The following is a 12,500-nucleotide window of genomic DNA, read 5'->3' on the forward strand; positions in this document are numbered from 1 at the left end:
AATGTTTTGTGGTAAAAACATATTCTATGCGCATAAAAGTAAAAATACAAAAGATGTCATGTGCATTATGGAGTATTGGCATCATGGTTTTAGAACCATTTTCTTTTTCTGTGATAAAGCATCTATATAGAATCAGTACCAATGTTGTGAATTGTTTGTTTTTCATATGACAGGACAAGCATGTGCTGGCTGTGGTCGCTATCGATAAAATGGTGGAAAAATTAAAGAAATCCAATGAGTTCCTTGAGCTGATCTTGAAAGGTCTCAACGAGTACTTGGAGAAAAAACGTCTTTATTTCCCAAGATTCTTCTTCCTCTCTAACGACGAGCTCCTGGAGATCCTGTCTGAAACCAAGGACCCTACCAGGTACAAATGCACACACCAAGGACCCTACCAGGTACAAATGCACACACCAAGGACCCTACCACTACCAGGTACAAATGCACACACCAATGACCCTACCACTACCAGGTACAAATGCACACACCAATGACCCTACCACTACCAGGTACAAATGCACACACCAAGGACCCTACCAGGTACAAATACATAGCTAAATGTAGTCATATTCTATATTGTAGATGAAGTCATGGATTTAAGACATCTGCATTACATACTGCCGAAATCTAGGTTGTAAAAGTGTGTCCAAAGAATAGTTTTTGTCACTGTGTCGGTCCCTGTGTCGGTCCGTAAATTGCACATTATATTCCTTTTGTATGTAGACATTCAATACATCACAAGCTGTGTACTCCTGGTCTTGGCGACACCCTAGCACTGTTGCAGCAGGTTTCTTCTTCACACACACATTTACGATTTTTGACTCAAACACCCAGGGGGGTTTTGCAACAGGCTGTATCGGAGAGATCTCAAATGCGTCCAGATCAGTGCGGAGTGAATTCATTTAGCCGCTGCCGTCCCCCTCTGTCTGACATTGCCATTGCGCATTCATGTATTCAAATATAATTTAAAGCCTTTGCTGCCCGCTGTATTCAAGGTGACTAACTTAGTGCACACAGTCCAATACGGGCTTAATCTCCATTCAACATCCTCTATACATACGGCGAAGTCTCTAAAAACAGAGAGAGGGATAGAGAGAGAGAGAGAGAGAGAGAGGAAAAAAAATAGAAAAGAAAATATATATGAAAAGCAATTTGGCTGTGTCTGACTTTGAAAATCTCATTTTGAGACCTGAAAAATCCTGTACTTACTGTGGGAATTTAATTATAGCGATTTTTTTTCTTCTCCTAACGACATTGTGGCCTACTTCCACTGCCGAGGCTCCCCTAAGCAGGGCAAGGGCTGATAAGCAAGCCTTGTCTTATTTCACCCAAGGTATTTGTTTAATAATGAATGTCTTTGCAGACAAAGGGACTTCTGCTTCCACTCAGCACCCCTTCTCTCTCTCTCTCTCTCTCTCTCTCTCTCTCTCTCTCTCTCTCTCTCTTTCTCTTTCTCTCTCTCTTTCTCTCTTTCTCTCTCTCTATCTCTCCTTCTCTCTCTTCCACTCTTTACTTTCCCCCCTTCTATGCTCTCTCTCGCTTTCACTCCCATGAGGCCACCGATTTCTCCGAGAGGGCTGAATTCCCGAAGTTTTAAAGTGGTGTTTGGCACAAAGCGCGGTTGTAGCCAAGGGTCAGTCGTCCCCATTATACCATGGGATGAGGCCGGGATAAACAGGAATAGAGGGAATATGTGTTGTGCACACATGTGCCCTACTTAAAGAGAGCCTCGGCATCTTTTTATTGGTGGCAAGCAAAGAAGTTTGCCTTATTTTTTGTCCCACAAAGCAAACCGGACCAGTGTAAAGACATTGCCCATGGCCCATCTAATTTCCATTGCATGCCCCTAAAGTAACTCTCATATGCTTATTCCATACATTAACCCTTACAAGGACAAGGCCAAGGGCATAGACTGGCACAAACATCATTATCCATACATTAACCCTTACAAGGACCAGGGCATAGACTGGCACGCGCACCATTATCCATACATTAACCCTTACAAGGACCAGGGCATAGACTGGTACGCGCACCATTATCCATACATTAGCCCTTACAAGGACCAGTCCAGGGCATAGACTGGCACATGCACCATTATCCATACATTAGCCCTTACAAGGACCAGGGCATAGACTGCCACACATACACCTGTAATGATTTACCTGTGTGACCCCCTCCTGGCAGAGTGCAGCCCCACCTGAAGAAGTGCTTCGAGGGCATCGCCAGCGTGGTGTTCACCGACGTGCTGGACATCACGCACATGAAGAGCAGCGAGGGCGAGGTGGTGGAGCTGCTGGAGACCATCTCCACCTCCAAGGCCCGCGGCCAGGTGGAGAAGTGGCTGCTGGAGCTGGAGAGCGGCATGCTGGGCTCCCTGCGCAAGGTGCTGCACGCACGCACGCACGCACGCACACACACACACACACACACACACGTCACACACACACACACACACACACACACACACACACACACACACACACATACACATGTGCACACGTGCATACACATGCAAAAACATGTCTACAGTATTTACCCTCAAATCCATTTAATATTCATTCATTCATTCATTGTTTTTTTCTGTCGTTATCTTACTGATATTTTAATGACATTATTTGCATTAGAAAATGTAAAACACATATTGGGACCCCTAGGTGATTGGTGAAGCTATAGAAGCTTATCCAAAGGACCTGCGAATCGACTGGGTGCGAGAATGGCCTGGCCAGACAGTTCTGTGTGTGTCCCAAGTGTACTGGACCAAAGACATCCACGAAGCCATCGCAAAAGGGCCTCAGGTAGGTGTTGACACTAGCATGGCAACAGCCATTGTGTGTGTGTGTGTGTGTGTGTGTGTGTGTGTGTGTGTGTCTTTTCAGCCAGTTGCTATCTCACTGTATTTTTCACTCTATGTGTTCCTCTCCTAAAATCTAGGCGTTTGTGTTGTACAGTATTATCTGAGTCTCTCTCCAAACGCTGAGCAGTTTAGCGCTGTCACTTCAGTATCCTTATACACAGCATATGTCCTAGTCACACTTATAGCTCAGAGATGTATGAAATTAAGTGTCATTTCGTTTGACTTTTCATAATCAGCTGGCTTGCGTCCTGCGTTGTATTAATTAACGGCTCGTTTGAATGGTTCTACACTTCTAAAGCCCTGTGTGCCACCCACCTCGCGCCGTCAGCAGTAGCAGCTGCTGCCGGTAGCCGTAGTAGCGACTAGCGAGGCTCTTAGCGTTAGCAACGAGCTGTTTAAATACAGACATGCTTGACCCTGTCTCTGCTCCGCTGGGCCGTGCTGTGTGCTCCTAGTACCTGGAGGAGTACCTGCAGCAGAACAACCGGCAGATCGACGACATCGTCACGCTGGTGCGGGGCAAGCTGTCCAAGCAGAACCGCGTCACGCTGGGCGCCCTGGTGGTGCAGGACGTGCACGCCCGCGACGTCCTGGCCTCCCTGGTCGCCAAGAACGTCACCGAGGAGACCGACTTTGAGTGGCTCAGCCAGCTGCGCTACTATTGGATCGTGAGTCACAGAGAGGGGGGGGGTCATGATTTAGGTGGCATGCTGGGAATGAGTTGAATGAAAGGAGAACTGATAGCTTTGTGTGGAAGCATATAGATGACTGTTAATGTTCCAGAGTAATATTTCACTGGTAATACTTTCGAGAACTATTATGCGGTTGGTTGTGTGTTGATTCTAAATAGGGCTGTAATGTCCATCTCTTAGGAAGAACAGCTTCAGACCAAAATGATTAATGCAGGTTTGGCCTACGGCTACGAGTACCTCGGGAACACTCCTCGTCTGGTCATCACCCCTCTGACTGACCGCTGCTACAGGTGGAACATTAATTATTTCTTATTTCTTTGGTTTAACGATATAACTGCCGTGAAGGTTGTTGTGTGGTCAAAGTAACTCTAGTAAATGTTATAAAATGATGGTGCTTCTTGGTGTTATTTCCAAGAAGTACTGTATGTCATTGTGGCGAAGATTCATGACAGAAACGAGACAGAAACAAGCAGTTGGACAAAACAGAAACAGACCACACTGTTTATGGTAGAGAAATGCAGGGTTTTTTCTGTCCGTTATTGAGTGCATTGTCCCGTTTGGACCTCTGCTGCCAGAACTCTGTTTGGGGCTCTGCACTTGCACCTGGGAGGCGCTCCCGAGGGTCCAGCCGGAACTGGGAAGACGGAGACCACCAAGGACTTGGCCAAAGCCGTCGCCAAGCAGTGCGTCGTCTTCAACTGCTCCGATGGCTTAGATTACATCGCTCTTGGCAAGTTCTTCAAGGTAGGCTTCCCTTAGCTTAAAAAGGAAACGTCTCAGCAAATGTTTCTATATTCAACACAAGTGCCTTGAGAGTAGAGTATTCATGAAAACATGTTGTACTAGCAAGGTGAATACAGTGGAAGTGCAGTGTGGCTCTAAGAAAAGATAGCCACTGGTTACCTTGGTGATAGAATGTGACCCGTATTCAATTTTGGAAACAAGCTTCTTACTTTCTAGTGCAATAAGATGCTCGCCATTGTTTTTAGTTGGAAAGATTGGTTAGAAAAAAGGCTAATGAAACCTGGAGGCAAAGTGCCTGGTGGCTGTCACTCAAATTAGTGGCCAGTCATTAGAGATGTAAATTGCACCCGAGGGCCCATCCTTTTGCTCATACGCCAGATAATCCTGATTTCAGAATGCAATTATGAATTTATTACCATCAACAAATATGATTATATATTGCTAAAGCACTTTGCTCCCCTGAAGCACTTAAGAAATCGAAATGCAATTAACACATTTTTCAATTACGACTTGTTTCCTCGCTGTTGGTTTTGAAGTATTGTGCTCGAGGCTCCTTGTTTGAAAAGTTGTGATGAGTTGCATGACAGCTTCCGGTGAGAGACTTGGCCCTTTCCATTAAAGAGCGTATATGAGTCCATTGTCGACTTGCTTTTGATTCGTCTGGCAGGGCCTGCTCTCCTGCGGCGCCTGGGCCTGCTTCGACGAGTTCAACCGCATCGACCTGGAGGTGCTGTCGGTGGTGGCCCAGCAGATCCTGACCATTCAGAGAGGTGAGGGTTCCTTGGCAGGCCCCATCGGGTTGACCTCCCGGACCGCCCGTCAGAAATGGATATTTCTGTAAACAAACACGCACACACACACATAAACGAATAAACAAACATACCAAGCGGCGTGCGGGGGGGGGGGGGTTAAAGGTGGTTTAAAGGCCATTTAGTCTGAAATAGGATAAATAACTTTGTGATTTAGAGAGAGAAAAAAAAGAACTCCAGACAGGCTTTTAGCTCACTTTTTGAAGGGCACGGGTCAACTAGGTAAGCAATGGTGCACATGCGGGAGACATTGATTTTTTGCCTTTGCATGCGGCTGCTATTTCTGACATTCTGAATGCCATAATGGGCTTGCTTTGTGTGCCAGCTGAAAAGGCTCTCTGCAGGTACAGAGTGAAAGAAGAGGGTGGGAAGGAGGGGAGACTCACCCCGCCAGTTTCAGCCAATCTATCAGAGCTCTAAAGGATGCAGTCATTTACACTTGATAGGAAGGTTTATTTGTGCTAATAACAGAGTTGTCAGCTGGGTGACCAGGCCTCTCTCTCTCTCTCTCTCTCTCTCTGTCTCTTTCTCTTTCTCTCTCTCTCTCTCTCTCTCTCTCTCTCTGTCTGTCTGTCTGTCTGTCTGTCTGTCCTGACCTACAGGCATTTGTGCCAATGCCGAGTTACTGCTGTTTGAAGGCACGGAACTGAGGCTCAACCCAACCTGTGCTGTCTTCATCACCATGAACCCTGGCTACGCTGGACGCTCTGAGCTGCCCGATAACCTGAAGGTCCTGACCGCAAAGACCTAACCATATACTCTAACCTGATCATTTTCCATTCAGTCATCATTTCCATCATAAAGATGGTGGAGTTATTTATTTGCCATGGAGTGAAACGTGTCCTCAACAGTACCTTATTTTGGGCAATATGTGTTGTAGAAAGTAAAATAAAAATGAGAAATCATTCCTTAGCCCAGTGAGATAAAGCAGATCATTTGTAGTGGTCCTCACTGCTTTATTCTGTTTTGCTTATCCCCCCCCACCCAGGCCCTGTTCCGTACGGTGGCCATGATGGTGCCGGACTACGCTCTCATTGCCGAGATCGTGCTGTACTCGTGCGGCTTTGTGCGGGCGCGGCCGCTCTCGGTGAAGATCGTGGCCACGTACCGCCTGTGCTCCGAGCAGCTCTCCTCCCAGCACCACTACGACTACGGCATGAGGGCCGTCAAGTCCGTGCTCACGGCAGCGGGCAACCTGAAGGTACACCAGTCTCATGCTTTATCACCTGTCACCCTATGTTACTTTGGTGTCTTTATTTTGGTAGTGTTTGTTTGTTTGTATATTATATAGGATATGTTATGCATTTTACAGTGCCCTCCAAAAGTATTGGAACACATGCTTAAAGTTAAATATAAAATCATCTTTTGGAAATTGATCTTAATGCCTTAAATGAAAAAAATAGGAAATATTCAACCTTTAAGGACATACATTTTCTTTGTGAATGAATAATGTATTGTAAATAAATAAAAGTTGTCCTTAAAATACAGGGGGTCATAAGTATTGGAACTCCCATGTTAAATTCCCATAGAGGATTTTTATTTTAATTTTTTAAAGGCCAGTTATTCCATGGATCCAGGACACTATGCACCCTGATAAAGTCCCCTTGGCCATTGAAATTGAAATAACCCCACATCAACACTATACCCTTCACCATACTAAGAGATTGACATGCTTTTATGTCAGTTATTAGTGGTTAGCTAATTAGCTGGTTTCCTTCTCATTGAGCTCAATGCAATTCAAACCAGCTAATTAACTACTGTAACAGCTAATGACTGACATAAAAGCATGCCAATCTCTTAGTATGGTGAAGGGTATAGTGTTGATGTGTGGTTATTTTAATTCCAAAGGACACTTGAAAGAAATGTAGTTAAAGAAAGTACTTAAATAAACGCTTTGTAAGGACTGATATCTGTGGCCCTTGGCGTCAATATTTCACTCATTTCAGCGCTGAGACAGTGTCCAGTTAGTCAAAAACCAAATCAAGCCATGATTTTACCCGATCAACAGCATTACCTAGTGCGATATCAAGCATTACAGACTTCTCCATCCATATAAATCAGTGTAGCATCCAAAATGAGTTTGAAGCCGCTATTTTAAGACAAAAATAACTGCACTGTGTTGCTTTAAAGGCAGCAGCATGAAGCCAGTAAATATTGTGATCTGTGCTCTTGAGTGATTGACAAGGCTTAACTTAGTTCACCTATTTTTTACTGTTTTACTTTTGTTTTGAGAAAGGCAGAAAGCAGAATATTTTTTTATGTTGGACGCAAGTCAGCAAACTTATGACCAATAAATCTGTATGCTGCACAGGCCATAGAGATGTTTTTTTTTTCCTGTCTTTGTTTTTGAATACCTCTTTGTCTCTGATGTGCAGATGCACAAAGGATTATTCAGTGTCCCCTGCCTTTTCACCAACGCATTACTTCTGAGATGGAATGCTGAGAAAGAAGAAAAAAACTCGTACACAAAAAGATTGAAAGATTAGACTGAATAGACAACAGCAAGATTGATATTAGATACCCCATGAGCCAAACCCCCCCGAAATATTCCCCGTTCTGATTTCCTCCGTGTCTTCCGCAGCGGCGGCACTCCAAGCCGAGCCGAGCTCTGGTGTGACTCCTGAAGCCATATTTCTGTTCTGCGCGTCCCCCTGGATGGCTTACCTCTCCTCTCCTCGCCTCTCTCCAAATTACTTTTTCGGCGGAGGAGGCCGTGTGCGCGTCCCAGCGCGTACGACGCGAGGCCATAAGCTCCGTCGGCAGAGTTAGTGTCAGCAGAAAAGACAGTAAAAAAAGAGAAGAAAGAAAGAGTGAAAAAACAGTCGTTGATTGACAGCTCGGTTTGCCTCAGAAGCCCTAAACTCATCTCTTCAGCGAGGCTCTCATTAAGTGCAGGTTCCCCCACCACCTCTGTGCTTTGTGTGTACCGCAGCTGAAGTATCCCGAAGAAGACGAAGACATCCTGCTGCTGAGGTCCATTATTGATGTTAATCTGCCCAAGTTCTTGGCTCACGACCTGCCCCTGTTTGAGGTATTGAGCGAATCCACGGGAGATTTGAGCGGGGCGTGGAGGTGGCGGATGGTACCTTTGTTTTTACCTGAGAGAGATACCTGGCACATTCCGAGTGTCATGGATGGAACACCTATGATTGATAGATGTTATATATTTTTTAAACAACTACAGTCTGTATGTGTCTGCACTGCCTCACCCTCACCCTCTATAGTAGTTATTGTTCTTTTTCTATGCTCTAGTGCTGTCTCTTCAGTTCAGCTTCAGTATGCAATTTGAAAAAAAAAAAAAACATTTGTGTGTGATAAAACACAGTGTTCAAAATATTTTGTCTGTCTGTATTCACATACACTCTGTACATGCCTTATACTTGAAACTAAGGTTGAAATGTTTTTTGTTCATTTGCATTAGTGCACCTATTGCATATTATACATATCACACATTTGCTTACCACATTTGCATACTATTCATTATGTATTTAGAATGATTGTTGTGCTCAAAAGGAAGAGTAAACAAAAGCTGCGTACGGCACCTTTACCTACAGTCTATATACCTGTATACACATAGCACATAACCCCTGTACCCTTGCTGTCTGTCTCTCTCCTGGGACTGATTTGTGTGTCTTGTCCAGGGCATCACCTCGGACCTGTTCCCCGGGGTGACGCTGCCCAAGCCCGACTACCGGGACCTGCTGGAGGCCATCCGGGAGAACTGCGAGAAGATGAACCTGCAGATGACCGACTTCTTCACCGAGAAGATCCTGCAGATCTTCGAGATGATGATCGTGCGCCACGGCTTCATGCTGGTGGGCGAGCCCTTCGGCGGCAAGACGTGCGCCTACCGGGTGCTGGCCGCCGCGCTCCACGACATCTGCGAGAAGGTGAGTCGTGACTCCCGAGCTCGCTGAAAAAGCTCGCTAATCTCTGACCGTCTGTCTCCCTCTGTGGCTGCCTCGAGGGGCGTTTTGCATTGAATTACCAAAGTTTGTCCTTGTCAGCAAACTCATTATGTCTGTTGCAAGGTGTGTCTTTTGTCAGTCAGCCTTTTTCAAACGGGGGCCTTTACAGCCTGTCTGAAAACAAAAAGAAAGCAAAAACAAAAATCGAACGCATGGCGTCCTCAAGAGAGGAGGCCTCAGTCAACCTCAGACTCGGATGAGCAGACGCAGTCTGCGGGGCGACGCGCTGTCAGTTCTCCTTCTAAATACACAAAGCAACACAGTGGGGCTCTGCGAGCGACCCAGATGCATGTCATTGTGCCTCAGCGTCCGCCGATAAGGACAGCTTCCGAAAAAATCCTTCCAGACGTTCTGCTTTTCCGAAAGTTACTCATTCGATGGCGCTGCCAGATGGCGCGGGCCAGACGAGGCCAGGCGAGGAGTCGGGGGCGACGGCGGAGTCTTTGGCACGCAGCGTTTGAGTGGGCGCAGCAGTTACAGAGAGCGTCGCAGCCGAAAGGCACTTTGTCGAGAGTGCTGACCCCTGCTGCTGAAGGCAGACTAGACTCCGCCGGCGAGTTCTCGAGATCTCCGGGGCCTCCCACGAGGCTCGGGGATGAAGAAGTTAGACGGACACTTGAGCGCGCCATTCATGGCTCGGCTCCCGCGGCGGTCCTCCCTCTCCGCTGGAATCAGTGCAGTGGCGCGTGGAGGCAGGCCCAGTTCCACAGGCCCCGCCACTCCTCCCAGAATTCCAGTGGGCAGCTCTGACGGCCAGGGGCTCGGAAGCGGAAGTGAAGCTGTTTTTTTAAATCATCATCTTTTGGTTTTTCCACTTCTTCCCCATCCCTGTTGTCTCGGGAGAGGCTTTGTTGGGAACGAGCAGATCAGATCTGTCTCTGGAGCTCACAAAAACACATTATGCTGTTTAGTCTCTCTCTCTCTCTCTCTCTCTCTCTCTGTGTATATATAATGTAATAATTAGTGTTGCCAAATATTAATTTCAAATTCACGTCTAGTTCCCTTGTTATTGATAATAGCATACTAGCATGTCTACATCTGATACTGATTTGATCCATAAGTCCATGTTGCACTGTGAGCTCCACCACTCTGACATGCCATGTATCAAAAGCTCTGTGTGTGTGTGCTGTTTCATGCAGGGCCTGATGGAAGAAAATAGAGTGCAGATCACCGTCATCAACCCCAAGTCCATTACCATGGGTCAGCTCTATGGTCAGTTTGACCCCATCTCGCATGAGTGGTCAGATGGCATTCTGGCTGTGAGCTACAGAGCCTTTGCAGTATCGCAGGTGAGACGTGATTTCCCCCTCCCGCCCTCCCGCCCTCTCTCTGTCTCTGATCCGGTGCTGAGCAACAGCGGACAAACTTTTCACCGCTTGTCTCTCAAGAATTGCAAAAAAGAAACTACATCTCCCTCCTACTTTACTTGTCAAAATAGAGTAGTTTCCTTTTCCTACTTTTTGCACTTTCCCCCCTTCCTTTTATGGTACCCACAACATAGCTCTCTGCTGCTTCCTCTCTCTTTCTCTTCTGTTTCCTCTATTCTCTTCCTCCGTCTGGTCCTCCTCTCTACATCTGTGTCCTGTTCCCTTATTTTAACAGAGCGCTCGACTCATCCGCATTAGGAAGAAAATAGCTTTTTCTCTATCAGGAACCCCCCCTGCTGTGATTCTCATGCATAGAACTTAGCTAGAAGTGTAAAAAAAAACTTCCCCTTTCCGCCTGCGCCGTCGAAAATTTCATCCGGAGTAATGCAGTCGGCAGCAGTCTTACCTCTCGTGTGCCACACAAGGGCCCCGATGGCGGTGGCGGCATTCCTAACGCCTCCCGCCTTGCCACTCCGCCGGGCTCGCGGCAGCGCCGTCTCCATGGCGACAGGCGCTCCGTGTCATCTTCTGAAGGCTCCGAAGGCTCTGAAGGCTCGGCTGTGTTCTCAGAGATCTGTCACCGAGACGTTTTTTTTCCCCCCTCTTCCCCTCTCTCTCTCTCCCTCTCTCTCTCCATCACTCTCTTCTTTTCTTTCTCTCTGTCTTTCTCTCTCTCTCTCCATCACTCTCTTCTTTTCTCTCTCTCTCTCTCCCTCCCTCCTCATCCCCTGGGGGGTGTCAGGAGAGGGGGGCTTTGCGACACGTGCGTGTGCGCTGTCGTCGTCGTCGTCGCAGGGGCCTCACGGGGAAGCGCCGCGTGAAACGGCTCACTTCACACTCGCCAAGAAGGAGCCGAGGAGGCACACAGCTGCAGCCTCTAATCGCTATAATTAGAAGTGAGGGAAAACATTCAGAAGGTCTTTCGGGCCGACTTAGAAGACGTTTCATGATATTTTTTACCCTTCCAGTCCCCCCACCCCCCCTTCCCCCGCCCTTTTCCCATTCTATTCTGTTTGATCACGCATCAGCACAGCTACTGAAGCGACATGACCAGGTGCCAGAACTGAGACGATCCAAATCACACAACAGCAGAACTTTGGCTTGTTTACTGTTCCAACTTATTGGAATGTCATCATAAATGACAAGGCACTGCCAGAACAGAAATTACATGTTTTAGACAGTTTTTGCTAAATATAAAGGCATCAAAAATACAACACTTGGACAATGATCTGTATCAATATCTTCATTGTAGAAGTGTATTTGATTGATGTGATTTACACAACTCTACACAGAGGTCTCCTACAGTAAATTTCATGAGCTTCAGCTTAAAGTCCAGAGGTGTAAAACTAAAGATAGACCAGAAAGGGTGATTGCTTCGCACTTCTGCAGACACCTGGTGCGTCTATGGGAAGGGACAGTCTCATACTAATATAGGAGTTAAGCTGAAGCAACACAGATGTTTACTCATTTCTACGTTTTAATGCAGAGGTGCACACAGCTGTGCTGTTCAAACGTAACAATTGCCCATTTTGCTTGAATGAGTAATTATTTAATTATGGAAAGTGTTTAGTCCAGACAGGCACGTAACGTTGCATGTCTTTCCCGTGTCCACAGAGCCCCGACAGGAAGTGGCTGATCTTCGACGGGCCGGTGGACGCCGTTTGGATCGAGAACATGAACACGGTGCTGGACGACAACAAGAAGCTGTGCCTGATGAGCGGCGAGATCATCCAGATGTCCCCGCAGATGAGCCTCATCTTCGAGCCCATGGACCTGGAGGTGGCCTCCCCCGCCACGGTGAGATTATAGCCTCCCAGGACAGCTGACATGTACATCGCAATTTAGACATTATAGAAGTGTATTTGATTGATGTGATGTACACAACTCTACACAGAGGTCTCCTAAGTTCCATGAACTTCAGATTAAAGTCCAGAGGTGTAAAACTAAAAATAGACCAGACATTTAGACCTTGTTTGTCAAGTGTATGGATTTTGGCACTAGAAAAGAACTCCGAGTGGGCAGACCTCCGCCAAGCGAAAACATAACCGCCTCCTGGATCCAGACGG

At 46.7% G+C, this 12,500-nt stretch overlaps 1 protein-coding gene across 1 annotated transcript in view; it reads left to right on the plus strand.

Moving 5' to 3' along the window:
* The window catches only part of dnah7 (dynein, axonemal, heavy chain 7), a 77,186-nt gene that overhangs the window by 14,710 nt on the left and 49,976 nt on the right, over nucleotides 1-12,500 (plus strand). The window contains exons 17-29 of the mRNA XM_062533660.1: nucleotides 174-367; nucleotides 2,185-2,383; nucleotides 2,655-2,795; nucleotides 3,310-3,522; nucleotides 3,727-3,836; nucleotides 4,122-4,290; nucleotides 4,958-5,060; nucleotides 5,702-5,829; nucleotides 6,088-6,300; nucleotides 8,032-8,130; nucleotides 8,741-8,989; nucleotides 10,207-10,356; nucleotides 12,049-12,231. Of these exons, the coding sequence (XP_062389644.1) occupies nucleotides 174-367; nucleotides 2,185-2,383; nucleotides 2,655-2,795; nucleotides 3,310-3,522; nucleotides 3,727-3,836; nucleotides 4,122-4,290; nucleotides 4,958-5,060; nucleotides 5,702-5,829; nucleotides 6,088-6,300; nucleotides 8,032-8,130; nucleotides 8,741-8,989; nucleotides 10,207-10,356; nucleotides 12,049-12,231 (2,151 nt within the window). The remainder of the gene's footprint in view (nucleotides 1-173; nucleotides 368-2,184; nucleotides 2,384-2,654; nucleotides 2,796-3,309; nucleotides 3,523-3,726; nucleotides 3,837-4,121; nucleotides 4,291-4,957; nucleotides 5,061-5,701; nucleotides 5,830-6,087; nucleotides 6,301-8,031; nucleotides 8,131-8,740; nucleotides 8,990-10,206; nucleotides 10,357-12,048; nucleotides 12,232-12,500) is intronic.

Source organism: Sardina pilchardus, chromosome 4, assembly GCF_963854185.1.
Source record: "Sardina pilchardus chromosome 4, fSarPil1.1, whole genome shotgun sequence".
NCBI classification, from domain to species: domain Eukaryota; kingdom Metazoa; phylum Chordata; class Actinopteri; order Clupeiformes; family Clupeidae; genus Sardina; species Sardina pilchardus.